This window comes from Coloeus monedula (genome assembly GCF_965178545.1).
Source record: "Coloeus monedula genome assembly, chromosome: 13".
Lineage (NCBI taxonomy): Eukaryota > Metazoa > Chordata > Aves > Passeriformes > Corvidae > Coloeus > Coloeus monedula.
Genome location: NC_138793.1, coordinates 18,702,484 through 18,729,684, shown reverse-complemented (window position 1 = coordinate 18,729,684; position 27,201 = coordinate 18,702,484). Strand labels below are relative to the sequence as shown.

The window sequence follows — 27,201 nt, the reverse complement described above, 5'->3', positions numbered from 1 at the left end:
TTCCTGATGGGACAGGAAGCCATCAGGAAACTTGATGTTGTGGTTTAGGAGCTGTGGTGGGATCTCAGCCACTTGCTGGCCCCTCTTTCCCTTCCACTCAGAAATTTGGGAGGGTTTCTAAGGTGAGGTAATCTGGTGGGAAGGAAGCAATGAGCTCCCCTTCCTGCATCTCAAAAACCCCCTAAGTGATAAATTTGGGGTGCTGAGAAGGATGAGGGTGACAATCCCAGGCTGGTGATGGCTGGAATTCTGCTTTCCCCTGCTCTTTGCACAGCTCCTGCCTCTGGCAGCCTGGTGGCACCGGCCTGGCTGAGGGACACGGAGCTGCCAGGGCTTTGTGCCTGGAAAATTGCAGGAAATGCTGGCATTTCACTGCTGCTGTACCTGGGCAGCACTGCTGGGATTAGGGAGTCCTTCCTCCCGGGACTGTCCTTCCCAAAAGGCTGTGGAACCCCAGGGAGGCCGGGAGAGAAACCTGAGCCTTGCCACGATCCCAGATCCTTATTTCATCCTCCCCTTCCCGGCACCAGCCGCTCTCTGTTCCCTTTCCCTCCGGAGCAGCAGCAGGACCCGCCAGAGCAGCCTGCAGGTGAGCTGAGTTTGTCAGGGCTCTGCTTGCTCCTCTCCTGGCGTGTTTCCCTTCCTCCTGTTCTTGGCAGAAGGATGAGCTCTTGGAGGGGGTCAGATCTCACCGTCCTCTCTGGGAATTCCGGGTGTTTATTTGCAGGTAGCCTTGGAGGCGGAGAAACCACCAGAATCCTGATCCTGGGGAGAGAAAATCCATGGGGAGTGGAATGAGCAAGGTACAGGGGGACAGTGGGATGGTGGCCAGCACGTCCTCTTCTTCTGCAGCCCATGGAGGCACTTCCCAGGCCACCACAATTCCCTAAATACAACTATTTGCCTCTCCCCTTTCCCACAGCCCTTTGGAATTCCATGCTCTCCAAGAGAATTAAGAAAACAAGCAGGGATTTATATCCAAGATTTAGATCTGAGGGGAGGAGCTCGGTGTCTGCAGGTGTCAGAAAAGTGACAGCTGGCCTCAAATGCTCATCCCTGGGGGGTAAAGCCTTGGCATTGTCATCCTTAGGGGTCCCTGCAGGGAAATTCCCCCCTTTCCACCCTCAGGATGTGCCCCAGCAATGGGGGAAGTGGGATTTCAGTGCTGCTTTTTCCTCCAGGGCTGGAGGAGGGGATCAATTTCTGTCGGTGTCCTTAAATAACCACTTGGAACGTGAGCCCTCCAGTTTAAAATTAGACCCTGGGACAACAACAGAGAGATCAGATCAGGGCAAACTGGCTCTGCATGGCTCTGATGTGGTTTAACACCGGGGTTTCACCCCCTGTCAACTCAGCCTGACAGGCAAAGTGGCTTTTACAGCCCCCCAGTGCCACCAAACCCTTTCGGGGAGCCCAGGCTGCTGTTGCCCAGGCTTGGGTTGGTGCAGACTCTTTTGTAGGATCTGATTTTGGTCTCCATAAGATGCAGGACTCTGCATTCTCCTTCACACTTTGTGTTGACTCCAGGTGTTTGCACCCAGGAAAGGGCTGGGGTTCATCTGGGTGTGACCCAGTGCTGTTGGAAACCCTTCTTCAAACTCCTCAAACCAGGGCTGTTGTGCCACATGGGCACCAGCAAGTCCAGCTGATAATCAGCTCTTCCCTTCTGTGCCCCTGGGAAATGCTCTGGAGGGTTCTTACCCCCCTTAAACACCCTGAGCTGTCCCTTTTCTCCTTCATAACCCTGCAGCAGCGAGTTGGAGACTGAATTTGCAGCCTTGACGTCTCTTAACTGCAATGAATATAAATCCTGCTATAAATAGTGCCCATCCATGCCCAGCTGGCAGATGCAACCTTTGAAACTCCACAGGATCACATCCAAACCCCTCCTGTTTCTGTGCTGAGTTTTCCTGAGCTCTGCTCTCCTGAGGGGTTGGGGATGATGGTTTGAGTGGGTTCAGCCTTTCCTGGTCCATGGATTTGGGTCCTTGGCTTGTCAAGTGTCCTGATCCTGCTGGACCCAGACCTGGAGCTCGATGTTCCCAGCACGTCAGATGTGCCTTGTTCCCGGTGCCATCTGAATTCTCTCTCCTTTTTGTCACCTCCCAGATTGTCACCGGCCTCTACCTGGGGAATATCCGTGGTAAGTGTCTTTCCCTGCCCCTCCATGGTGCTGTGGGATCCCTGGGTGGCTGGCAAGGCTGGAGGATTCCTTCTCCTGGGGAGCTCCATGTGCTCCCAGCTGGGAATCTCAGTGTCTTCCAGAGATCCAGAGCTGCCTCAAATCCCCATGCCAATTGCCAGTGATCCCACTCCAGCCCTGGAAAGGGATGTCCACTGCAAGCTGTGGTCACCAGCCATGCTGGAACACATGTCTGGAAAGCTCCTCAACAGCGAGGACACAACAGCCTTTTCTGAGTTATCGGGATCATTTCTGATTTTGGGGATGGCTTCAGGAGCCTGCTGAGTACCCAGCGCATCCGAGGGGGATTTTGCTTGGAAGGAGGTGGCCAACCTAATTCCCTGCACCGTGTGGGAGGAGAGGCAGCGGGAAGGGCTGGAATGGGGCTCAGGGGGTGGGGGGTCCCGGGAGACAGGTAATTCCCACATGGCTCCCGTTTCCAGACTCCGAGGACCATGAGAACCTGCTGAGGAAGGGGGTGACCCACATCCTGTCCGTCCACAACCGCGCCAAGCCCGTGCTGGAGGTGCGTGCCCGGGTGGGGGGGCCTGGGGGACCACCCCGGGGCAGCAGGGACTGGGAAGGTGCAGATGGGACACGCAGGAACTTCCCCTGGCCTGGGGAGAGGCAATGCGGGATTCGCACCGATTCGCACCGACTCACAGCGCCGGCTTTGGGGAGGGGGCAGCGGGCTGTTTATGGGGTTACGGGCATCGCTGGGTGGTTTTTGGGGGGCAGCGCTGCGGGGCCGGGCCGGGCGGGTGCCCGGTGCTGCCGAGGGGTCCCCACGAGAGGGCGGCGGCGCCCCGCGAATGGAGCCCCGGCGGGGAGGGGACACGGCGGGAGCCTCTCCCGGAGCTGGCACTGCCCGCTCGGTGTCCCCGCTTCTCCCGCCTCGCTGGTCCTCGGGATGCCGGTGGGGAAACTGAGGCAGGAGGGAGCGGCCCCGGGGATGATGCCAGAGGTGTCGGACAAATCCTGCCCGGATGGTTCCGTGAGCCGGGGGCAGCTGCAAGTTCGGCTCCCGGGATGTGCGAGGAGTGAGAGGCACGGCCGTGGGGTGCTGGATACCTGATGGGGCCACGGGGACAGCTTCCACTGTCCCAGGTTGCTCCAAGCCCTGTCCAGCCTGCCCTTGGGCACTGCCAGGGATCCAGGGACAGCCACAGCTGCTCTGGGCACCCTGTGCCAGGGCATCCCCAGCCTCACAGACAGGAATTCCTGCCCAATATCCCATCTAAATCCACTCTCTGGCACTGGGAAGCCATTCCCTGTGTCCTGTCCCTCCATGCCTTGTCCCCAGTCCCTCTGCAGCTCTCCTGGAGCCCCTTTAGGCCCTGCAAGGGGCTCTGAGCTCTCCCTGGAGCCTTCTCTCCTCCAGATGAACACCCCCAGCTTTCCCAGCCTGGCTCCAGAGCAGAGTTTTCCCAGCTTTTGGAGCATTTCCCTGGCTCCTCTGCAATTGCTCCAGCAGCTCCACATCCTTCTCGCGCCGGGGCTGCTTCACCCCAATGTTGGGATGCTGCAGAAGGGGAACGGGACCACCAGGACCCCCTCACCCTTTCGGGGCCACCACGGGGAGGGAACCCCAACAAAACCCCAGCTGGATCCTTTTCCCTCCTGAGGCGTTGAGTAACGTGGAGAGGGGAGGGAAAGAAGGGAAGGACAAACGGCTCCGGGCCGGGCCGGGGCAGCCGCTGGGGCCGGCGAGCGCGGGGCTCGGCCCGACGGGGAGCAAACCGCACGGAGCGCTTACAACACGGAGCAAAGCCGCACCGAGGGGAAGCGGAAAGGCTCGGGGGGGTGAGGGGATGGGGGGGTTGAGCAACGTGTCAATCACGGCGACCGCAAAGCCCAGCACCGCTGCCACGCGTGGCCCCGCTCCGCCCGGCGCGATGGGGACGCCCGGCCCCGCGGGGAACGGGGAGCCGCTGGATTAATGCGGGATTGAGGGGGTGTGGGTCGGGGTTTGGGGTGGGTTGAGGTCGTTTTGGTTGCTCCACGGTGGGTTTGATGGCGTGGTGGCTCTTCCCGGTGTGGCGAGGTCGGGATGGCAGCCGGCATGGATGGAGCTGTGCGCGGGATGTGGGAAATCCACGCTCATCCTTGCAGCACGGGTCATTCCAGCGCAGAATTATCCCTTTCCCCATCCTTCTCCACTCCTTCCCTCCTTAAATAATCCGCTTTTCCCAGCCTCCTGGGCTGGAGGGTGGTCCATGGGGTCGGGCTGCCTGCACCAGGAGGGAGCTGATGGAGATGGGGCAATCCCTGGCGCTCTGGCTGCGGGGTTTTCCCCCCGTTTTGCTAAGAAAGGATTAAAAAAAAACCCCAACCCCCAGATAAAAAGGATCTAAATTTAGCTGCGAACAGGGAGGATCGAGGAAGCGATGTTTTAAGGAGAGGAAAGTAATCTGACCTAGGCCAGCAGGCAGCAGATGATTTATGGAGTATTAAAAGCACGGGGAGGAAATAACTCATTGATGAGAGTGGCTTTGTCAGTGCGTGGTCACACACATCTTCCTGGTGGAGTTTGGGGCCTGGAAAAGGGCTGGCTCTGGGTTTGGGGGTTCCTGAGCGTTGCAGTTGTCCCCACAGCCTGGCCTGTCCTCTGGGACTGAGAGGAAATCGCCCGGGATGGGATGGATGCAGCCATCCATCGGAGTGGAGCAAACCCCAAAGCGGTTTCCAGCTTTCTTCTCCCCTCAGGGTCAGCTGAGGAAGGGGAAAAAAAAAGAGAAATGGAGATTTAATGCTCCTTGGAGGTATTTTATTGCAATTTAATTCTGTATTACAGGACATGACCTATCTGTGTATCTCGGCCTCGGATTCATCCAGTGAAAACCTGTAAGTGATTTTCCCATCCGTTTTTCCTGTTGGTTAATAAAAGCTCAGGTTCTGCAGGATGAAGGTTTAGTCCATCCATGCTGTGAAATTTCTGAGCTTCCCAGAAGCTGGGGTTCATTTTTTGTGTGGTAAATAACATTTTAGGGCTTAAAATCCATTTTTAATGTGTGTTTGCAGTCAGGAAATTTGATTTTTCATCACATTTCAGAATTATTCTGCTGGGCAGGGTTGAAAATTGGAGTGTTGGAAAGATGATTTGTGTCAGGCATTTTTGTTTTGGAAGGAGAAATGCAGCATTTATTAAAACACACATTTTTTTTTCACCATCTAAAGCACAGATGCTTGGAATGATCTTTTGGAGATGAAGCTGCTGAGAGGAGCTGGGAGGAATTCCCAGGATTTTGTGGGATGCTGCTGCTTTGGGTGCTGGGCATCCAATAAATCATCCATTTGCACCAGCAAATTGGCAAATCCACGGGATTTTTCTCTCCAATCAAACCCTAAAAAGCATCAAAACTTAATTCCCAGGGCCCAGACTGAGCCCTGCCTGTGGAGGTGCTGGATTTTCCAGCATCCTTGGGAGCAGTCATGCCCGGGGGTGGAATTCTGCTTGCTCATGCTGCTGCTGAGCGGAAAGAGAAGCTTTACAAGAAAACCCTGCCTCAGCAAGAACTGGGATTTTTCGCTGTTAGTTTTTTTTTTCCCCTTCGCTCATTTCTTTGCGTTTGTGGCATCTCTACAAAAGGGAAAAAAAAAAAATAAAGGGGGGGGGGGGGAAAGATAAGGCTGCCTGCAGGAAGGAAGAGTTATTCAAGAAACTATTTTCTGCTTGTCAGTTTGTGCCTTGGATTTCACAATCCTGGTGAACTTTGTGTCCTGCTTGTGATTCAGGCTCTCAGCGCTGCCATTCCACTCCCTGATCCCACACTTTGAGGCTGGAAAAGCACAGGCAGAGCTTTCCCACTGGGAAAAACACCCCTGGAGTGGGTGAGGATGGATGGGGAGCTAAAATCCTTTGGGATGGGTTGGGAGAGGGATGCAGGCTGGAGGCACGAGCATCGTGTCCTTGTGGCATGGGACATTCCTGCTGCTCCTACCGAGGGGCTGGAGGGCAGGATTGGGATCTGGAGAGCTCGGAGCTGTGTGGGCAGCACCTGCAGGCCTGGGGGGATGTTGTCAGCTCCGTGAAGATCAGCAGGGTCAACAGGGAAATCCCCTGGGACAGGCTTTAGGCAGGGGAAATCCTCCCAAAGGGTGATGCTCCGTTTGCTGTGGTGCTGGAGGAGCCTTGCACTGACAGCTCCTCCCAGGAATGAGAGGCTCAGTATTTTTAGCCTGACCGCAGTGTCAGAGACTCCCTCATCTCTCCTGCTCTTCCTGGGAAGCAGAACCCGCTCCTATTCCTGAATAAATGTTTGCCTCCCTGGAAGGTGCCAAGCCCAGCACTCCCAGGGCACCCTTCTCCATGGGCTAGCAGGGATGGAGGAGATTCTGGAGGCTTCCCAGAGGGACACCAGCTCCCTTGGCAAGGGGCACAGTGGGAATAACCGTGGGAGGTCATGCTTTGGTTTCTGAGAAATCCGGAAGGCTGCGTGGGCGCACGCCCACCCCGTCACGCGGAGGCAGAGGAAGTCCGGCGCCGGAGCAGAGGTGCTGCCAAAGGGACCCTCTTCTCCTCCTGGAAAACCCAGGCTTGGGTGCTCAGGGAGGCCACCAGCAGCACAAGTGACCAGAATCAGCTTTTCTGCCTCAAAACTGCCCCAGGGCTTGGCGTGATGCTGGCAGCGGGGAGGGATGGGCAGGTTTCATTGGAAGGAGAGGAATACCTGGCTCAGCGTGGGATCTCAGCGGGACAACAGCTCCTGGAATCCCAGCCAGGGATGGGCTGGAGGAATGGGTCTCACCAGAGCCTGCCACAAACACCCAGCTCTGCCCACTCAGTACACATGGAATTAGTTATCCTGTTTTCCAGGTGTGGAAGCCCTGGCTCCCACCTGCCCCGTTTTGCTGCAAAATGTTCCCTTTCCCTTCCTCCCTTTTCCATTGTCCCTTTTCCATTCTCCCCTTTCCTTTCCTTTCCTTTCCTTTCCTTTCCTTTCCTTTCCTTTCCTTTCCTTTCCTTTCCTTTCCTTTCCTTTCCTTTCCTTTCCTTTCCTTTCCTTTCCTCTCCTCTCCTCTCCTCTCCTCTCCTCTCCTCTCCTCTCCTCTCCTCTCCTCTCCTCTCCTCTCCTCTCCTCTCCTCTCCTCTCCTCTCCTCTCCTCTCCTCTCCTCTCCTCTCCTCTCCTCTCCTCTCCTCTCCTCTCCTCTCCTCTCCTCTCCTCTCCTCTCCTCTCCTCTCCTCTCCTCTCCTCTCCTCTCCTCTCCTCTCCTCTCCTCTCCTCTCCTCTCCTCTCCTCTCCTCTCCTCTCCTCTCCTCTCCTCTCCTCTCCTCTCCTCTCCTCTCCTCTCCTCTCCTCTCCTCTCCTCTCCTCTCCTCTCCTCTCCTCTCCTCTCCTCTCCTCTCCTCTCCTCTCCTCTCCTCTCCTCTCCTCTCCTCTCCTCTCCTCTCCTCTCCTCTCCTCTCCTCTCCTCTCCTCTCCTCTCCTCTCCTCTCCTCTCCTCTCCTCTCCTCTCCTCTCCTCTCCTCTCCTCTCCTCTCCTCTCCTCTCCTCTCCTCTCCTCTCCTCTCCTCTCCTCTCCTCTCCTCTCCTCTCCTCTCCTCTCCTCTCCTCTCCTCTCCTCTCCTCTCCTCTCCTCTCCTCTCCTCTCCTCTCCTCTCCTCTCCTCTCCTCTCCTTTCATCTCCCTTTCCCATCCTCCCTTTCTTTCCCACTGGCATCTCTCCATCTTTCCCTGGGAGGGAAGCAGGTGTTTTTGGCACTGTTTGGGAGTGAGGGGTGAGGCAGGAGAACTGGGAGAGTTCGTGTCCCTTGGGCACGAGGTGACACCTTTCCCTGCCGGCTGTGCCCCTGGGGCTGAGCTGGTGGCATCACCCTCATTCCTTGATCCCTCAGGAAGCAGGAAATCCCCCGGCAAATCTCCCAGGTCATTCCCTTCACTTGGCAGCGGCAGGATCTCTGCTCCCACCTCACGCTGGTAGCCCCAGGGTGGTGGGAAGTCCTTGGGAGTGACGCTGGTGCTGTTTCCAGGGTGTCCCAGTGCCCTGCAGGGACGGGCAGCCCTTCCCTCCTCACCTCCTGCCCCTCTCCCCACAGGCTGCAGCATTTTAAGGAGTGCATCCAGTTCATCCACGAGTGCCGGCTCGGAGGGGGAGGCTGCCTGGTGCACTGGTGAGAGCTGCTGTGACCCCCTCAGGCCCCATCCATCCCCTGGGAGCTGGGGGTGGGCTCCCAGAAAGTGTTCTTGGTGTGGGACATCACTGGGGAAGGGCAGGAAGGAGAGGAGGAGGCACGGAGCAGCGGGAGTGCCGTGGGAAGGTGCCCACCTCTGGCTCCAGAGGGATGGGTGCTCCTTGCACTGACCACCTGAGCTTCCAGCCGTGGGACAGGCTTGAGGAGGGGACAGGGAGGTCACAGCAGTGGTGAGAGAGCTCCTTACCCCCTCCCAATCCATGCCTGCCAGCGCCCCAGCGAGAGAACCTGCGTCCCACGGGTGATCCCCGCGGGATCCTCTCCCTGACGCGGCTCCTTGGGCTGTTCCAGCCTGGCCGGGGTGTCCCGCAGCACCACCATCCTGGTGGCCTACCTGATGACGGTGACAGAGCTGGGCTGGCAGAGCTGCCTGGCTGCCACCAAGGCCGTGCGCTCCTACGCCAGCCCCAACGCCGGGTTCCAGCAGCAGCTGCAGGAATACGAGAGGACCCTGCTCCGGGAGGTAAAGTCCCCTTGGATACATTTTGGAGGGGTTTGCAACCAGGTGCAGCTCCTTTGCATGCAGCTCTCTGTTTGTCCCAGCTGGATTTTGGGAATGTCATTGATTACCTGGGGATCTGGGGGTTTGCACGCAAAAAAAAAAAAAAAAGGAAAATAAATTTTTAAGAAGTGCCTCGATATTATGTGAGTGCACTTCGAAAAGCTCTGGAAAACCCTAAACCCTAAACTAGAAAACCCTAAACTTGTTTTCATGAGTTAGGACACAGCGGGAGGGATGGGAGAGCAGTTTGTCCCTTGGGAACCTTAGGAAGGAGCTGGGCCAATTTCCAGGAATGCAGCACGGCAGGAGCTGGAGGCGAAGAGGGGGGGTGGAGAGGGAGGAAGGCTCTTGTGAGGAGTTTCGGGATGTCTGGGCACGCTTGGATGTGCCAGGGCTCCCTGTGCCAGCCTGCAGAGGCAGGTGACAGGTGGGAGCAAGTGTGGGTGGAGAAATCTCCAATCTTTCCTCCCCAAAATGAGATGGAGCAGCAGATTTTGGGAGAGCAGAAGCTCGGGCTGGATGGGTTCCCATCCGTGCAGGGGAGGGAGGATGGAGCAGAGCCCAGCAGGATTCCAGCAGCTGGGATGACAGTGGCACGTTCAACTGGGAGCAGAGATCAGAGCTGCACTTTTGACCTGGAAAGCCTCTGAAAGCAGAGGGAAAGGCCTTGAAAGGCAGAGGGAAAGGCCTTAAAAAGCAAAGGAAAAAGGCCTTTAAAAGCACAGCTCCCACCTGGCTCTCCGGCTGCCTCCAGCCTCCCACTCTGGACTCTGCTCCTTCACCCATCCCTGCGGTCCCAAACTTCACCTGGGACACAGCTGGACCTCTGCAAGGAAAGGGGAACCGCGGAAAAGAGGTGTGCCAGGGATGTCACCGCCCATGTCACCCCTGGACTCGGCACCATCCCTGGAGGCAGAGCCCCCCACCTTCTGCAGCCCCGAGCAACCTGAGGTCCCTCCGGCCCTGCCGAGCCCTTGCAGGGGATTCCTGCCCTCCCAGGAGGGAGCAGGGACAGCACGAGGCTGTCCAAAGGCCAGCCCCTTCCCCATCCCCAAGTTCCCTTCCCCGGGTGCGGCGGGCGCTGTCACATGAGGGATGTGGCTGTGCCCCGTTATCACCAGCTTGCAGAAACGCCCGTGGACGGGGGTGGAAAATGCTCCAAGGGATTACAAAACACCGCAGGGGCTGGAGATTCCCTGCAGGGCTTCCCCTGGCTGGGCCAGCTCTCCCTGGCCCTTCCCACACTCTGGCCACATCCCAGCACAGACCCTGCTCTAGGGTTTGCTGTGCCCTCCCTCCATCCCAGTTATTCCTCCTGCTCCCAACATCCAGACTGGGCTCAATGGTCACCACGCTTTCCTCCCTATCCCTTGGAAGCTGCTTTTCCATCACCTCCCAAGTTTTGCCAGTGGCTTTGCAATGCTTTCCCTGAAATACCCGAGGCACAGCCAAGGGTGGAGGCACTTGGATGTGTTTTCTTGACCGTGGGATTTAGCAAGAGCTGCCTTTTCCTTGAAACTCCCACTCCGTGATGACAGCACTGGGGAGGGAATGGCCCTTGGGGGTGGAAAAGCCTCAAACCTTGCTGCTTGAAACCTGTGAGGAAGCAGGTTGGTCCTTCTGGGCACCTCCTCGGGCTGTGGTGCCTCAGTTTCCTTCATCCCAGGGAGCTCAGACGGGAGCATGAGAGGAAGGAATGGGGAAGATGCTCCGTGGGACTGCCCAGCCTCGCTGCTGGAGCGTGCAGCTGCGGTTTCAAGCTGGCAAATGGGGCTTCTCTGGGCTGGAGGGATAAAGAAGGAAGGAAGGGACCAAGAGCAGCAGCAGGAGGATGGGTAAGGTTAGAAAAGGAAGTCAGCAGGCACAGACAAGACAGTGTGGATGTGGCAGAGGACACACGGGCACTCTGGTGACAGATCCGTGCCCTGTGGTACTGGCACAACATGGCCAGGCTGCCTCTCTCCCCCTGGTGCCATCCTAGATGGGCTGGGTGCTCCTGGCCTGGGAGAGAGGAGGAGGAGGAGGGCAGTGGGTTGGTGGTCTGTGCTGGAGGAAACGGGCTGGAACCACTTCTTGCTCTGGCTTTAAAAGGAAATGCCTGGCAGCTTCCCCCATCTCCCACCCACTCCTTCCCTCCTCCCTGGGTGGTGGGATCCAGCTCCGAGCCTGGGTGCTGAGCCTTGGTGGCTGCCAGGCAGCTCTTCCCATGGAGCTTCATCCCTCTGCATGGTTTCCATGGAAGGGATGTTCCCCCCATGAGATCCTGGCGTGGATTCTTGTCCCAAATCCTGCCCCAAACCCTTTGGGTCTCACTTCCCAGGGGTTGTTTCCTAGCAAGGAGTACAGGTCTGGCTCTGGGGGAGCGCCCTGAGCACGGGATCTTCCTGCTGGCAGGTGGCAGCTGTGTAACAGCCGTGGCGAGTCCTGCTGTGGGACGGAGTGGATTTGGGAAATCCAGACATTCCCACTGGAAATCCCCCCTGCCCCAGCTGATTTTCCCTGGCTGCAGGAGAGGGGGATACCACCAGGGTCAGTCTCAGGCTTTTTTGCCCTTGTGGCTCATCCAGTGCTGAGCTGCCAATCCTGTTGTCCTGCATCCCGAACTTTTCCTGCGAATTCGGTGGCTAGTGCCCATTTGGGAAGCCGAATCCACAGCAAAGGCACCTCACCCAAGGGGTGCCAAGCTCATGGGAGCTGCTTCCATCTCCCTCTGGATCCCCTAGCTGAATCCCATCCTGTCCCTGTGCCACCCCATCCCAGGGCTCCGATGCTTGGTCCCTCTCTGCACCCTTTGCACCCACGGGTGCCCTCCATCCTTTTCCCGAGGCGTTTGCTGTTGCTGGGTGTGCTCCTACCACTCATCCCAGTAATTCCTAGCTGGAGCAGCAGGTTCCCAGCTCCTCAGGGAGCTGGCAGAGCTCTGGTTGTTCCCTACAAGCCCTGGGCAGCTGGAATGGTGAATCCTGGCACAGCTGCCCCTTCCTGCCCACGCTCCTCAGTGCTGCAATTTGGGACTGTCTGGCTCTTTCCTCATCCCAGCAGTAACGGGAACAGTTTCTCTGGACCATCCCTTCCTTCCCAGCCACCTCCAGGCCTCAGCCTGCTTCCAGCTGGCCCCTGGCCACCGGGATACTCCTGCCTTGGGAGCAGTCGGGATGAGGGGGATGAGAAGTTCCCCACAACCTCCCGGTGGTGAGCGAGGTGCTCTGACAACAAACCTGCCCCACCTTGCAAGGGCCAGCTCTGCGGGGGGGGAAAGCTTCGGGAAGCATTCCTTACGGGAATTCAGGCACACGAGGAACAGCAGCAGCTTCTTGGCAAGCAGAAATAAATAAAGCTGCTGTCCCAGCTGCAGCCACTGCGGGAAGCTGAGGGTGCTGCCAGCTCTGTGCCGGGCTGGGGATGTGGGGAGTGCTGGGATGGGGGGGATCCACAGCATCCGTGGTGAGATGAGTGTGAGCTCCGGTGGGATTGGGACCTTCCTGCGTGCTGGATGTGCCTGGGGATCCCCCGGCCTCGCCTGAGGCTGCGGAGGGCTGGGAATGCAGCAGGAATTGCTTGGCTCCCTGCTTTCCATTGGAGCTGTAGCAGCCTTGCTCTCTCTCTGGGGATCTCTCAGCCTTTTCAGGTGACCCTGACAACCTTTTTTCCTGGCAGTACCGCGCCTGGATCCGCCGGGATTACGGCAGGAACCCCTTCCAGGACCAGGAGGAGCTGCAGCGCTTGCTGGGCCAGCAGCACGAGGGGCAGAAGGAGCAGCAGCTGGGGAGCAGGGATTGCTCCTGGCTCCGCTCCCCAGCTCCCACCTTCCCTCCTCCCTGCCACGCAGGTGGCACCGGTGGCAGCAGATGGATGAACAGATAAGCAGCCGGCTGTTCCCCGGCAGGCGCTGGCCCTGGGGCTTGGAAAACTCAGTTTTCCCTTTGCCAAGCACCCCCAGGGATTCATGTCTAGGGCAGAAATCCGCCAGCACCAGCGTGGGCTCCAGGCTTGGAGCGCGGGGGGGGGCAGGACTCACGGAGCTCCCCATCAGCTGCCAGCTCCAGTTTGTGGGTGACAGTGTCCTGCTCTGACCTATTCCCCCTTTCCCAATGGATTAGAGCCGCTTTTCCACCCTCGGAGCAGCAGCCAGCCCCATCCCTCTCTCCTCATTACAATACCTGGGCGCTCCTCTGGCAGGGCACGGGAATGGTGCTGCCGACCTTGGAAATCCAAGGTGGGAGGAGATGGAGAGAGGCCGCCTTGTCCTCTGCTTCCCTGAGGAAGGAGGGATGAATGCTGGGATGTAGGGGTGCTGCTGAGCCTCGGCCAGCACCCAGTGGGATGGGGAGAGGGGCTGGAAGCTCTCTGGGGCTGCCCCTTGCTGTGCATGGAGTTTCCCAGTCCAGCCTGTCCTAGGCAGGTGAATATCTGGCATTTTCCTTATCCCAACCCCAGGGAGGGGGAAAATCCAGTGGTGCCTGCCCCACTGCCTCCATCCCTGGAGCCAGAGTGGTTTTGGGTTTGCCCTGAGTCCCATCTGAATGTCCCTGCTTGCCAAAGATGCCAAAAGCTTGGTTGGACTCACTCAACCCACAGACCAATTTAACTCTGTCCCTCTCCAAAAACCTTTTTAATACCTAAAACCCATGGCCATGCCCAGTTTTTCATCCCAAGCTCGTGCTGTGCTTTTCCAGAGCTTCCTTTGGCAGGAATCCCCCCATCTGCCTTACAAGGAGGGTCCCATGCCATGGATTCAGCCCTTCTGCACGGAAACCTTCAACCCTTCCGTGCCATCTCGGCCTTTCACCATAAATACCTTGTTTGTCCACTCAGAAACATCTGTTCTGCAATTCCTTCTAAGAAAAAAGGGATTCAAAACATTTCTAGGAATTCTCTCAATGAAGATTTCTGGGTACTCATCATGTGACGGCACCAGGGGTGACTGGCCCAGCTCCTAATAAAGAAGAGAGTAACTAAAATCATGAGGGTGCCTGGAGTTGATTTGTTCCTGGTGGGAATACAGAGATGGACTGAAATGACCACCCTGCTTCCCATTTTCTTGGTGAGAACCACCAGCAAAACAAAAAGATTTCAATAATCAGTGTTTATCCATGACGTGTAGAATTCCAGGGGGAAGAAAAACGGGGACTTTTCCCATTTTTTAGGTGGAAAAAGGGTCCCTGTGGCTGTTACTCCACATGGAAGTAATGCCATGCGTGGGAAAGCAGTGAATGGGATCAAGGCTGCTGGTGGAGGGGGCTGAGTGAGCGAAAGGGATCAATGCTGGATTTAAAGCCCCCGTTATCATTTTAGGAAGCAGAAAAATGGAACTCGCACGCAGGAAGAGAAAAGAGAAGAAAGTGGGAGTTAATAGGAAGTCATTGGAGATGGGTGATAAGCAGAGATTAGCTTTGCACGAGGTGTGATAACCTCCACAGCCCGGCGGGCCCTGCCCCTCCCGGGGTTCAGACATTCCCCAGGGAACCACGGCACCAAAGCAAAACCTGGGAAAATCCCCCCAGTTTGGGGAATCACAGGGAATGGTTCCCCAGAGAAGCAGCACCCTCCATGCACCAGCACCACCAGCGACATCGGTGCCCAAAAAGCTCCCCCCATCCCAAATTTCCCTGGATTTGCGGGGTGTCCCAGGTGAATAAATCTATTTTTCCACTTTATTTCTCCATCAGTGGTGGCTTTAGGAATTCTGGGAGCCGGGAGGCAAACCCTGAACAGGTAAAACCGGGCTGATTTCAACTTCTTCCTGCATTCCAAGAGCACCTCACGCTTGGCTGCTCGGCTCTGCTGTCCCACATCAGCCTTCCCGAAATCCTGGTGCCTCTGGCAACGGGGAAATGGCTCTGCTGAAGCCCGGCTGAGCTTCCCAGGGTGCTGCTAACACAGGGAAATCCTTCACAACAAATTCCTGGCCCTGCTGGCATCCTCATCTTCCCTTCCCAGCAGCAAGCAGGGCTGTGAGGCGTCTCCCAGCCTACTCCAAGTGCCTGAAACCCCATTTTAAGTGGTTGAATATTTTATCCTCGCCCCAGGGAATTTAGATTTACCTTTCCACGCTGCCTATGAAGCTGCAGAGCTGAAATGAAGCTGGGAATGATGAAGTCACCCCTCTCCATCGCAGTGAATCTCCAGGTCTCTGGTCTCCAAAGGAGATGGAGTTTGGTTGTGTGAAGACCCTTTAAAATATCACAAATTTTCCAGGCTTTTAACAAAATTAAGAGCTTTTTACAGGAGGGTCTCTATCTAGCAGGGGGAAGGGGTGATGCAAACCCCTTGCGAAGTTTAAAATTGTATTTTTGGTCAAAAAAGAGAATTAATCCTCCTGACCGTATTGCAGAAGATGGTTTTGGATCACCCCAAATCTCCTGGGGGGGAATCCAAGGAGGATCAGTGGGGTGTTTAAAAACAAGGGCCATTACAGCCGTTCTTTATTAGAAATGACAGGCAAGGTTGTGCACCTTGGGGCGTTATTTTTATTAAACCATCTGCGCAGCTCCATACATTTCCCATTTCTCTGTATTACCCATGTGGGAGTAATTATGGTTTTCTTCCAAGAAATGTGTGTGTAATCTGGTAAACCCAAAAAAAACCCCGCTGAAGTCAGGCTGCAGATGGTCCTTTATGCTCTGGTGGCCCTGGCTGGGTTTGGGGTGCTGGGTATGGTCAGGACACCAAATCCAGCATGGGAACAGTGGGAACTGCTGGGGCAGGGAGGGAGGGAATGATGCAGGAGTGGGGTTGATCCAGAAAGGAACTGGGGACTGCCTGGGGATGGACCAGTCTGGGACTGGGGAGACTGGGACTGGGGATGGACCAATCTGGGACAGGGGAGATTGGACTGGGACTAGGGACGGACTGATCTGGAAGTGTGGGTGGACGAATCTGGGACTGGGGAAAGTGGTCTGGGACTGGGCATGGATTGAGCTGGGACTGGGGACTCTGTTCTGAGACTGGGAAGGGTGGTTTGGGATTGGGGATAGAAAGATCTGGGACTGGAGAGGGACCAGTCTGGGACTGGGGAAACCGATCTGGGACTGGGGAGGCTGGACTGAGACTGGAAAGACTGGTATGGGACTAAATTATTCTGGACCTGAGGAGACTGGTCTGGAACTGGGGAGGTTGATTTGGGGATATACTGATCATGGGCTGAGGATGGATTGATCTGGGACTGGCGCTATTGGTCTGAGACTGGGGATGGACTGATCTGGGACTGCTAATGCACCAGTCTGGCTCTGGGAAGACTGCTCTGGGACTGGGGAAACTGGGTTGGAATTTGGGATGGATTAATTTGAGATTGGCAACAACGGGGCCGAACCAGCCCGGGAGAGACCCGGTTCACAGGCCGCTTAGCCCCGCCCCCTCCGCCGAGGCCCCGCCCCCTCCGCCGAGGCCCCGCCCCCTCCGCCGAGGCCCCGCCCCTCCCGCTCAGCTGATTTCGGGGAAAGCCGCGCTTTAAGAGAAACTGCGGCGCGTGCCCCGCCGGGACGCTCCTCATTGGCCGGTCCCGCAGGGCGCTGTCTCCTCATTGGGTGCAGCGCCAGGGGGACGAGGCTGGTGATTGGTGGAGTGCGGAGGGGGCGCGATGGTAGGCGTGGCCTCATAACGCGCTGCTATATAAAGGGAGCGCAGTGAGCGGCGCGGGCGCGGCGGCGGGAGCGGGAGCGCGGGGACGGGAGCTGAGCCGGGATCGGCCGGGGACAGGTACCGGCATTTCCCGTGGGTGGGCCGGGACCGGCTGAGGGACAGGTACCGGCATTTCCCGTGGGTGGGCCGGGACCGGCACCGAGCGGCGGGAGGGCAGGAGCAGGTCCCGACGCCTATCCCGATTATCCGCACGCCTGCGGGGAAGGGCAGGAAGTTTGCGGGACCGTAGGGATGCGGGATGTCCCCAGCCCGGTGCTCGCGGTCCCCTGCGCAAGGATCGAGCCCTCCCGGTGCTGCCTCCGGTGCTCCGCGGCAGAGCCCGGGCTGAGCGGGTTGGAGCCGTGGGTGACGGTGCGGGGCTGCCGCCTCCGGCCCGCTCGGGAGGGCTCCTTGACATCGTCCTGAGCGTGTGACTCCCTCTCGGGGAGGGGAGATGGAGCTCCGGCCTCTGGCTGTGATGGGAAGCAGCTTTCTAGAAAACGGGGTGGTTTAGGAGCGTCCCATTTTTGCGGGATTTCTGAGGTTTTTCCTTTTGGCCCGACTCGGGTTGGGTGCAGGAGCTCCCAGAGAGGCTGCTGTGTACCCCCATTCCTCCTGGGCTGAGCTGTGGCGTGTCTTTTGGGACATCCAGAGCTGTGCCCTCCGTGGTGTTTGGCTGGTGGTGTTGGTGCTCACCATCCCTAAAAAACAGGGGCTGTGCTCTGAGTAGCCAGGGCTATCTCTGTGTCCTGCTGGGCAGTGCAGAAGGGATGGAATTTGGTGGCACTGAGCTGGTGGGATCCCGTGGCAGAGCAGGGACCACTGGGTCTCAGGCTGTGCTGGGAGCATCCTTGTTTTCCCCTCCAAAATCTTCCACTGGGGCAGTAAATAACAAACGAATGAGGGAGAGGCAGTCCAGTAAAATCTGGAGCCCAAACTGCCTGGAAGGTTGATTCAAGGGCTGCTGGTCACTTCTGCCAGGCCACCAGCTCCTGTTGTGACAGGGAGGGTTGAGCCTGGCACTCTGCTTCCAGTGGCTGTGTGTTCCTTATCCCTGTGAGGATTTGGGATGCAGTTTGGAGCCGGCATCTGCTCCCTGGATGGTGCCTGGTGAGAGGAGCTGCTGTTCCCTCTGGGACAGGTCCTTGTGCCAAGACCAGCCAGGGACAGCTCTGGCACCCTGGGATGGCCTGCCCAGTGTCACTTGCTCAGGTGACAGCACAGCTGGGGGCTTTAATCCCCATCCATCTGTTTATCCCACAGCAAAATAGGAATAAGCAGGGCACTGAGTCAGCTGGTTCTGGGAGCGGAACTTTGCTAGAGCTGGAGGAAGGATTTGTAGCAACTCAGAAGGAAATAGTCTTGTTTCTTTTCTCATTTTAAAAGAAGCAGGGGGTGGGCTGGGGGGTGTTTTAATCCTAGAATTATAGGATTGGGGATTCCCAGAAGGCTTTGGGTTGGAAGGGATGTTACATTCCATCTCATTCCACGGGCAGACGTTGGCATGTGGGGCTTCCAAAAGCTCCAGGTGGTGCCACTGCCAGCTGAGCCTGGGGCAAACCAGCCCAACCCCTGCTCCCCAGCTGTGCTGGGATGGAACTGGGAGAGCTGACGGGGCCTGGCCCCCTCTGTCCCTGCAGGATGTGTGACCGGAACGGCGGCAGGCGGCTGCGGCAGTGGCTGATCGAGCAGATCGACAGCGAGCTGTACCCCGGCCTCATCTGGGAGAACGAGGAGAAATCCATGTTCCGCATCCCGTGGAAGCACGCCGGGAAGCAGGACTACAACCAGGAGGTGGATGCTTCTATTTTCAAGGTAGGCACAGGTGGTTGATGCTTTTTCTTGGTGCCTCCTGGGCTCTGTGGTGCTGCTTTTGTCCCTTGGTGGGACGTGGCCATGCTGTCTCTGGGTTTTACGTCTTTAACCCTTGCAGGAGATGCTGTGATTGGTCTCCTAGGATTTTTCTTTTATTTTTTTTTTTTGGATTATTTATTCCTTTTTATCAAAAGTTAGTACCAGTTTTAGGTTTGTTTTCAGCAGGTTTGAATCCAGCTCTGACATGAGAAGGAGCTTTTGACCTGCTTGAAACTTCTCATCAGCTTCTCTTGCTAAAATGCTGGATTTGTATTAAACAAAAAAACTACCCTAAAAAGACTTTGAAGGTTGGAAGGAAGGATTTTACTTAAAGGGGAGATTTCCAGTTTGGGGGAAAAATGGGAAAATTCTATCCTGAAGCAAAAAGTTCCCCAGGAACTCCCTTCCCTCTGACCCCACTTCCAAGTATCGGGTGAGCGAGTTTACTTTCAGTGACAACTGGGTTGGGAGCATTGAGTTATGAGGATGGTACTGAACTCAGCCATCTGAAAATACAGAAATAACTATAAAAGAAATAAATATGTATATTTAAAAATATGTAGTATTTTGCAATCTCCCTTCAGGGATAAAATATATTCTCCTAACTTATATTCCCTTATCATTTTTCTTACTGAAAGCACAAATTTTGTTCTGATCTTAGAGAAACCAATTTATTTATTTATTTATTCCCTTCTTACTCAGGAGCTGGAAAATGAGGTTTATTTTGATTTTTAATTGAGCAGCAATTCCTCGTGTTCCCAGCAGCTTGAGGTGCAGAGGTGAAAGCCACACATGATGATTTTGACCTCTACTTTTGGAAAACCTGGGTTTTAAAAGACTTTTCTGCATTTTTGGGGTACACGGTGCTGCTCTGCACCCCAAAAGCCCCCCCAGGTGTGGTGGCTGTGCAGTCTAGGAGTGAAACAGCGAATCCCCGGGGGATGCTTGAGAAGGGTGCAAGATGCAAAATGCTCTCTGCAACCCCAGCTCTTCCTCCCTGAGAGGCTTTGTAGAGCTCGCAGGGAGGATTTTCTTAGTTTTTTTTTTTTTTTTCCGCATTCTTTGCTTTAGGCCTGGGCTGTTTTCAAAGGCAAGTTCAAGGAAGGTGACAAAGCGGAGCCGGCCACGTGGAAGACGCGGCTTCGCTGCGCTCTGAACAAGAGCCCTGACTTTGAGGAGGTGACAGACAGGTCCCAGCTGGACATCTCTGAGCCCTACAAGGTCTACAGGATCGTGCCAGAGGAGGAGCAGAAATGTGAGTTCCCCAGCAAAGGAGTGACCCCTGCTGTGGGTCCATCCTGTTAGCACAGACCTGCACCTGAGCAGAGCTTCCTGGCCAGTCCCTGCTCTGTGCTCTGGCTCTCTGCTTGTCCTGCTTTGCAGATGTCCCCCTGTGGTGACAGGGAGGAAGAAAGGCCAGGCTTGGTTTTTTTTCTTTTAACCCCTTGAGCCCTTAGGAAATAGGGGACAGCTGCAGCCTCGTGGAAGCTTCCATCCCCTAAGGATGTTGTAGGGGAGGAACATGAGCCTCACCCTTTTTTCCTCCCAACCCCTGCCCCATGAGGATGATGAGGAGCTGCAGTAAATCCCTTTTCTTGCAATGATTTTGCAGAGAGCTGCTCTGCTGTCCCGTGTGGTTCAGGTCACACTAACTATAACCCTGTTTGTGGTTAGGGGAGTGCGTGTGCTTTGTCCTTTTTTTTTTTTTTTTTTTAATGTTAAAAATGTACAAAAAAAAAGAATGATTTTGCTGTCAGGAAATCTGCCTTTAGCATCTCTGTCCCCTCCAGCCCGTTCACACAGGGGCTGTGCTGCCCCTATGCAAATGGCACTGCAGGTTCCCACCAGCAGCACCCCTGCACTGGGGTGGCTGGTGGAAAAAGGAGAAGCAGCAGCCCCAGTCTCTGGGGTGCTCAAAAAAACCCCCAAACCCTCTCCTCTTCTCCAGCTTTGTGTTACCAGCCAGACTTTTGATTTTTCTTGCTGCTGGTTGCTGTGCAGGGGGGAAATGGGTTGTAAAGTGATGATTTTTTTTTTTTTTTTTTTGTCCCCAAGAAGCAGCTCTGGAAGGGCTGCGAGCTTCTCCAAGGTGCTGTTACGTGGCTCCGCTGTGGTTCTTGGTTTCATAACTTTCACTGGCTGAAAGGTTTCTAAAACCCCTCAAGATGAGCTGTGCTTGGGATGTGTGTGGGTATTCTCACTGCATCCCCCACCTGTCCTTCCAGGCAAAGCAGGGATTGCCAGCGGGAGCAGCCTGAACGATGTCACGGACATGGACTGCAGCTCCTCTGCCATCGATGACCTCATCAAAGAGGTGAGGCCTCACCTTGGCTGCAGGAGGAGTGCTGGGTCAGGCTGCCTGATAAAAATTCCTTGCCTTCCAAGAATTCTGTCTGCAGGGCTGGATTTGCAGCTCATTCCTGGGAGCCAGCGCCTGGTGTTGGCTCTGGTGTTGGCTCCTGCATTCCATGTGCATCCAGCTGGGAGAGAATTCACTGGGGGATGGGGTCTGTCCCAGCTCTGTGCCCCTTCTTGGCCTTGTCACACCTGCCTGCTTCCCCTCAGTAGCTCTTGAGGGTTTTATTCAAATGTACAACCTGGGCAATGCCAAACTTGATCTTTCCAACCCCCAAAAATTGGTTGGCGTTGCCTTTTGGACCCTCTCCGAGTGCTGCAAGGCATCCAATGTGCTCTGATCCCTGTTTCTGGTATCCCACAGCCCTCCTGTGTGGATGAATACCTGGGGATCATCAAGAGGAGCCCCTCACCCCCCCAGGAGACCTGCAGGAACCCCCCAATACCCGACTGGTGGGTGCAGCAGCCCAGCCCTGGTAAGTAGCCGACAGCTTGTGTGGGATTTGGGAGATTGTTGGGGCAGGAAAAATCTTTGTTGTGCAGGGATGTGGGGTGGGGAGCAGTTTATTTTATCTTCCTTATTAAGGATGTTTGAAGTGCTCATTAAGAAATCCACCTGGGAGCTTTTGCTGGCATCTCCTGTGTGGAAGCTGGGAATACTGGGACAGAAAATGAGTGGGCTGGTGGGGGGGAACTGGGGGATTGGGATTTGGGAGCTGGGAATGGAGGCTCAGCTCAGCTTTGTGTGCCCACAGCGTTGCCCCTGATGAATGGATACTCCAGCTACGAGCAGTACCACTCAGGTAAGGCACCTCCCCTGGCCAGCAGGTGCCCCTCTCTGTGTGTGGTGGCAGGAGGTGGCTCTGACTCTGTCCCCCACCTTGAGGGAGGCTTTGCTTTGGGTTCAGGAGGTGCTGCACCCTCCTGATTGCCCACATTTCCATGCTGGGATGGATCCTGCCTGGTGTCATGGGGCAGAGAGCAGTTGCTTGGGATGCTGGGATCAGCCAGCCTTTGGAATGGGGGGCTCTGCCCATGGCATGGGGGGGAGTGTGGAGCAAAGGCAGGAGGAATGGGTTCCATGTGTTTCTTGGCCATAAACTAAACCACAAGAAGTTCCACCTCAGTGTGAGGAAGAACTTCCCATGGAGCTTGGCAAAGCACTGGAACAGCTTCCCAGGGAGTTGTGGAGTTTCCCTCTTTGGAGACATCCCAACCCCACCTGGATTTGTCCCTGTGTCACCTGCTCCAGGTGCCCCTGCCTGGGCAGAGGGGTTGGACTGGGTGATCTCCAGAGGTCCCCATTCCATGGTTCTGTGATATTGGGAGCTCTCACTTGCTGGTCAGCCCTGTACCAGGCTGAGGGAGATGTCCCTCCCAGGAAATCTGGGATTTGGGCACAGCAGTGAGGAGCAGGTTTGTCCTTTCCTGATGAGATGTGTGTGTCCATCACCTCCCAGGTTATTCCCAGATGGTGATCAGCTTCTACTACAGCGGGAGGCTGGTGGGCCACGTCAGCACCTCATGCTCTGAGGGCTGCAGGATCTCCCTGGGCCAGCCCTCGGGCCACGGGGAGAAGCTCTACGCCCCGGATGCCCTGGAGCACGTCCGGTTCCCCTCGGCCGACGCCATCCAGAACGACCGCCAGAAGCAGATCACCAAGAAGCTCTTTGGGCACCTGGAGAGGGGTGTCCTCCTGCACAGCAACAAGCAGGGCATCTTCATCAAAAGGCTGTGCCAGGGCAGGGTCTTCTGGAGTGGGAACACCATGGCCTACAAGGACAGGCCCAACAAACTTGACCGGGATGAGGTGGTGAAGATCTTTGACACCAACTTGTTCTTCCGAGGTTTGTAGGAGCCTCCTGCTTTTTGGTGTGAGGAGTTCTGCTCTTTCCTGTGGGAAATAAAGCCCTGGATTGGTTGATTTGAGCTGATCAGCCAGCAGATGTGGTGAACAACCCTGGCTGGCAGCAGTTTGGGGTTGGGAAACCTTCAGGAGGGTGGAGGAGGGGACGGGATAACAGGGATAGTCCCTGTGGCTCTGACCAGAGACTGCTCCCTGGAAAAGCAGAGGCCATTCTGGGATCCCAAAGCCTTGGGACAATGCACAGGGAGTTTCTGGAGCTTGCACCCAGTGTGGGAGCCCCTTGGGCCCTGTGGTGGGGTTGAAAAGGTGGAGCCCTTTTTCCCTGGACCACTTTGAAGCCATCACTGCTGGCTTCCCAAGTGCTCTGGATGAGCAGGTGACATGCCCAGACCTAGGAAGGAATAAAGTGGTGTTTTGGCTCATGAGGCAAATTCCAAAGTTGGAGGCTTTGCTTGAGCCCACAGCTTCCTTGCAGGGTGTTTGATCCCAGGGGCGTGTAGCAAAGGCTGGCAGCCTCTGGAGGGCAAATTCCAGGTTTTCCTCTGTCCTTGCAGAGCTGCAGCAGTACTACAACAACCAGGGCCGCTTCCCAGACAGCAGAGTCGTGCTGTGCTTCGGGGAGGAATTCCCGGATGCCGTGCCGCTGAGGTGCAAACTCATCCTCGTCCAGGTACGGAGAGCTGGGAGAAAAAGGGACCCAGACGAGGTGGGAATTATGCCAGCAGAGCTCCACCCCCTGGAGCCACGTGGCATTTGGGTGGCTGGATTGGGTGGGGAAGTTCGGTGCTTTTCCACAGCCTCCTGATCGGTGCTTGGGCTGTTGCTTATCTCATTCCTGGGTCTGGGTTTGCCAGGGAAGCTCCCTAAGGGCACAAGTTCTATGAACTGCAGGGAAGTCTCTTCTTTTCCTCCTGATCCTGCATTGCCACTGGGACTTCTGCCTTTTCCTGTGGGAATGGGGGAGTAAATCCCTGGGCTGGTGGATTTAAGATCAGTGATGTGGTGAAACAGCCGTGCTTGGCAGCAGTGGGGTTGGGAAACCTTAGGAGGGTGGAGGATGGGGTGGGATATGGGGTCAGTCCTCGTGGCTCTGGTCAGAAACTTCTCCATGGAGAAGCTGCAGCAGTTCTGGGATTGAAAAGCCTCAGGACAGGGATTTTGGAGCCTCTTGGGCCAAGCAGGGTGTGGCATTCCCTCTTGAGCAAGCAGAAACTCGCCAGGTCTGTGAGGTCCTGGGAGGGATTTTACAAGGTCAGACTGGTCCTGTGCCTCCTGCACAGCTCTGACCTGGTCACCTCTCCTTGCTGTGGGTGTCTGCCCCACAGGATCACTGAGGATGTGCTGGGACATGCCCCAGCCTGTTCTTGCACCTCAATATCCCTGCTGGGAGGAGCTCCTGGGGCTGCTCCTTCATTCCTGGAGGTGCCCATGGAGTCAGACCTGCTGTCCTGGCAGGACCTTGGCTGCCTGTGCTCTGCTGCGTGTCCCCCACCCTGCCCCAGCTCCTGGATGGGACATGTCCAAAGAGCTCCCTCTTCACTCAGCATCTTCCTGACCTTTTTCCTTTGTCCCAGGTGGAGCAGCTGTACCTCAGGCAGGTGGTGGACGAGGCTGGGAAGACCTGCAGCTCCAGCCCTATGCTCCCCATGGCTGATGAGCCCCAGCACGACCAGGGCTACCGGATCTTCCAGGACATCTGCGCCACACGGCCGCTCTTCCGGGAGAACCAACAGATCGCAGTCTGAGCCCCCCTGCTCCCCTCCCAGCCTGCTGGGCTGGCCTCATCCACACCCAGATTAGTCCCATGAGTGCCTAAAACCCTTTTTTTTTTTTTTTTTTAAATTTTTTTTTTTTTTGAAAGTTGGGTTTTGTTTCTTTGCTGTTTCCAGTGCAGAGTCTGTATAAATCCAGTGGTGGAAATTGCCGTGAGCAAATAGCTTGGATGTTCAGTGCCTGCAAACAATCTATGATAAAAATGACTTTTCTAGTCCCAGGACTGTCTGTAGCTCACAGCTGGGGGACCAGGGAGCATCTGAGCTGTGCAGGGAGGTCAGGGCTGGCTTTGCTTTGTGTTGCCTTTGTTAATGGCCAGTCAAGCAGAACCAAAAATCAGCAGCTCTAAGCACCTGCCCCAACAATCTGCAACTCAGACCTTGCTGAGAGCAGCAACTTGATAGGAGGTGACTCTTGAAAAGCCTTAGAATGCTCAAATTTAGGAAATTCCATCCAGGAATCAGCTTTCCCCCTTCAAAGAGTCCTGCTGGTGGAAGGCAGGGTGTGCCTCCCAAAGAGAACTCCTGAGATTCCTCTTTATTTTTGCTGTGAGATTTATGCGTTTCTCTCTCGTGCCAAAGTGGATTGCAATTTGGAAACTGATGCAGAGGTTCTATGTGTAAATACTGACTATGAGAACTTAGGAATCCTCATTTTTCCTGACCAGAGCCAGAGTTTATATAAACACAGAGGATTTTAGTTTTTCAAGATTGCAGCGTAGTGTGAATAGCTTGGCTTCACCCTCCCCAACACACGTGTGGGGCTCTCCCAAGCGTGTCCAGGCAGCGTCATCCATGTGTAAATCCTCGTTTTCACAGCTTCTGAGTGTGCCCCCAGCTCTGGGGAGCTGCTGGTGCCTCCCAAAGCAGGGCTGCACATGTGTGCATGCCACCAAAGCTGCCTATTTATTGTATGCCTGAGGTTTATTAATTTTTTGGGGGGTAAATTTTTATATCTCCCTGCAATTAAAGTGCTATATTTTGTATTTCTCTTGTGATGTGGTTTTTGGGTGTGTGGAGTGGGGTCTCAAAGTTGGTGGGGTGAGTCTGGGATCTCTGACTTATCCTAATTTGGTTTTACCTGTGGTGGCGTCTGTGTTAAGCCTCTCTCACCTCTTTCCTCTTCCACAACTTCCTGGATTCATCCCCAGGCAGGAAAGAAGAGTCAAAATGCAGTAATGTGATGGAGGGAGGGAAATGGGATTGCTTGGAGATCCTTCATTCCAGCGAGGAGGAAGATGTGTCCCTGCTCTTCTGCTGCAGCACTGAGCTGGGTGTGAAGCTTCAAGGTTATGGGATTGGGGCAGGTTTTTATGGTTGTGCCCAAAGGCTTCCTCTTTTCCCATGGGAAATGGGAGCGTTTCCCCTGTGTCCTCTCATGGTGCAATTGCAGCTGGCAGCCAGGTGCCTCCCTCATTCCCTGTTACCCCTTCATGGGCAGGAGAACTGGAAAGAAAAGGTAAACCTTGTGGGTTGAGAGCAGTTTAATAACAGCTGGATGAAATTCTTTGGGAAGAAATTCTTCCCTGTGAGTGTGATGAAGCCCAGGCACAGCTGTGGCTGCCCAGTTCCTGGAAATATTCAAGGCAAGGTTTGGTGGTGCTTGGAGCAACCTGGGATAGTGGAAGGTGTCCCTGCCCACGGCAGGGGGTGGGATGAGATGAGTTTTGAGGTCTCTTCCAACCCAAACCATTCCAGGACTCTAATTACCAAAAAAAAAAAAAAAAGTAAAATAAAATAATTGCAATGAAAAGGAAAGGGGAATAAGAGCCAAGGAAAGCAAGCAATGCACAATGCCAGTGTGAGAAGAATTGCCCTACTGAGAAGAGCATGGCCTCTATCCCAGCAGAAACCAGGACATTTCTCCATCCAGGGAGATTGTCTAGAGGGAGATGGGAGAGCCAGCTTGAACTCTGTGATCAAACATCGGGATTAAGGGAATTCCTGAATCCCTGCCCCAGCCCTGCTGCTGCGATGCTCGTGCCCTGGTGTGCATCCCCTGCAGGTGTTACAGCACCTGGACTCGGTGCTTGTGACAGGAGCTGGCTGCAGACCAAGGTTTTTTAGGATGCACAAGGATCCTAAAGGCAAAGGAGACCCCAACTCTTGTACCTCCCATGGGATGCTGTCGCTGAGGTGGGGATGGCACCTGTGGGTGCACTGTGAGCACTGCTCAGCCTTTCTCTGCCCTTCCTGAGGAGCCCACGGGCTTTAACCCTGCTCTGGCCCTCGCTGCTCCCTCAGAGGGTGGGGAAGCCTCACCTCCAGTGGTGCCTGGCAGGGCAGAGGTGGGAGTGATGCCTTCTTGGGATGACCTGAAAGCAGAGGCCAGGCACAATTAAGAGAATGAAAAGCAGTTATATTTATTGAAGGACCTTCAGGTACGTTCAGGGCAGCTGAAGCCCCGCCCCAGATGCTACACCCAAAAATGGACAATGGCTCTCTGGTTTTCATACTTTTATAAGTTTGGTCCATTTGCATATTGGGGGTTAATCCTCCAATTACAGCTCCAGGTAATGAAGTGATTCACCCCAAATTTGCTTTGCCCCCCCCACCTCCCTTTTGTTTACATATCTTGGGGCCTGAGGCAGTGAGGTGTCCTTGATTCGCAGGCCTGGAGAGGAATTGTTTCGTCTGGCCAAGATGGGAGACAGCAGCTCACACTGTAGATGGACTTTAGAGTAAAGTTTGGAATAAAGAATTGTAGATGGAGTTTGGAGTAAAGAATTGCAGGATCACAAATACATGAAAAATAGGAAAGCCGAAACCCTGAGGCGTCAGGAGCGAGGCACCTGCTGTGGGCTGTGCTGGAACAACACGTGAAACCCACCACGGCCTGGGGCCTGGGACACCAG

At 55.5% G+C, this 27,201-nt stretch overlaps 2 protein-coding genes across 2 annotated transcripts; both read left to right on the top strand.

Moving 5' to 3' along the window:
* The first annotated feature begins 468 nt into the window (after positions 1 to 468).
* Positions 469 to 13,809, top strand: LOC309577823 (dual specificity protein phosphatase 22-A-like). The gene is made up of 8 exons (XM_082290069.1): positions 469 to 589; positions 728 to 803; positions 2,110 to 2,143; positions 2,626 to 2,708; positions 4,977 to 5,026; positions 8,221 to 8,295; positions 8,668 to 8,839; positions 12,536 to 13,809. Exons 2-8 carry the CDS (start codon positions 783 to 785, stop codon positions 12,740 to 12,742), a joined length of 642 nt encoding a protein of 213 aa, XP_082146195.1. The 5' UTR covers positions 469 to 589; positions 728 to 782; the 3' UTR covers positions 12,743 to 13,809.
* Positions 13,810 to 16,532: 2,723 nt separating this feature from the next.
* On the top strand, positions 16,533 to 25,332 carry IRF8 (interferon regulatory factor 8). Its single transcript, XM_082290294.1, has 9 exons — positions 16,533 to 16,576; positions 18,139 to 18,313; positions 19,424 to 19,607; positions 20,578 to 20,666; positions 21,072 to 21,183; positions 21,463 to 21,510; positions 22,168 to 22,554; positions 23,129 to 23,244; positions 24,149 to 25,332. Exons 2-9 carry the CDS (start codon positions 18,140 to 18,142, stop codon positions 24,317 to 24,319), a joined length of 1,281 nt encoding a protein of 426 aa, XP_082146420.1. The 5' UTR covers positions 16,533 to 16,576; position 18,139; the 3' UTR covers positions 24,320 to 25,332.
* Positions 25,333 to 27,201: the final 1,869 nt, after the last annotated feature.

Bases quoted from the DNA above. Each gene is read 5' to 3' on its own strand.
- LOC309577823 (XM_082290069.1), top strand. From the start codon at position 783: ATGGGGAGTGGAATGAGCAAG. The intron at 804-2,109 runs GTACAGGGGGAC...GTCACCTCCCAG, and splicing joins TGGGGAGTGGAATGAGCAAG to ATTGTCACCGGCCTCTACCT. The intron at 5,027-8,220 runs GTAAGTGATTTT...CTCTCCCCACAG, and splicing joins GATTCATCCAGTGAAAACCT to GCTGCAGCATTTTAAGGAGT.
- IRF8 (XM_082290294.1), top strand. From the start codon at position 18,140: ATGTGTGACCGGAACGGCGGCAGGCGGCTGCGGCAGTGGCTGATCGAG. The intron at 18,314-19,423 runs GTAGGCACAGGT...TCTTTGCTTTAG, and splicing joins TGGATGCTTCTATTTTCAAG to GCCTGGGCTGTTTTCAAAGG. The intron at 22,555-23,128 runs GTTTGTAGGAGC...CTGTCCTTGCAG, and splicing joins CACCAACTTGTTCTTCCGAG to AGCTGCAGCAGTACTACAAC.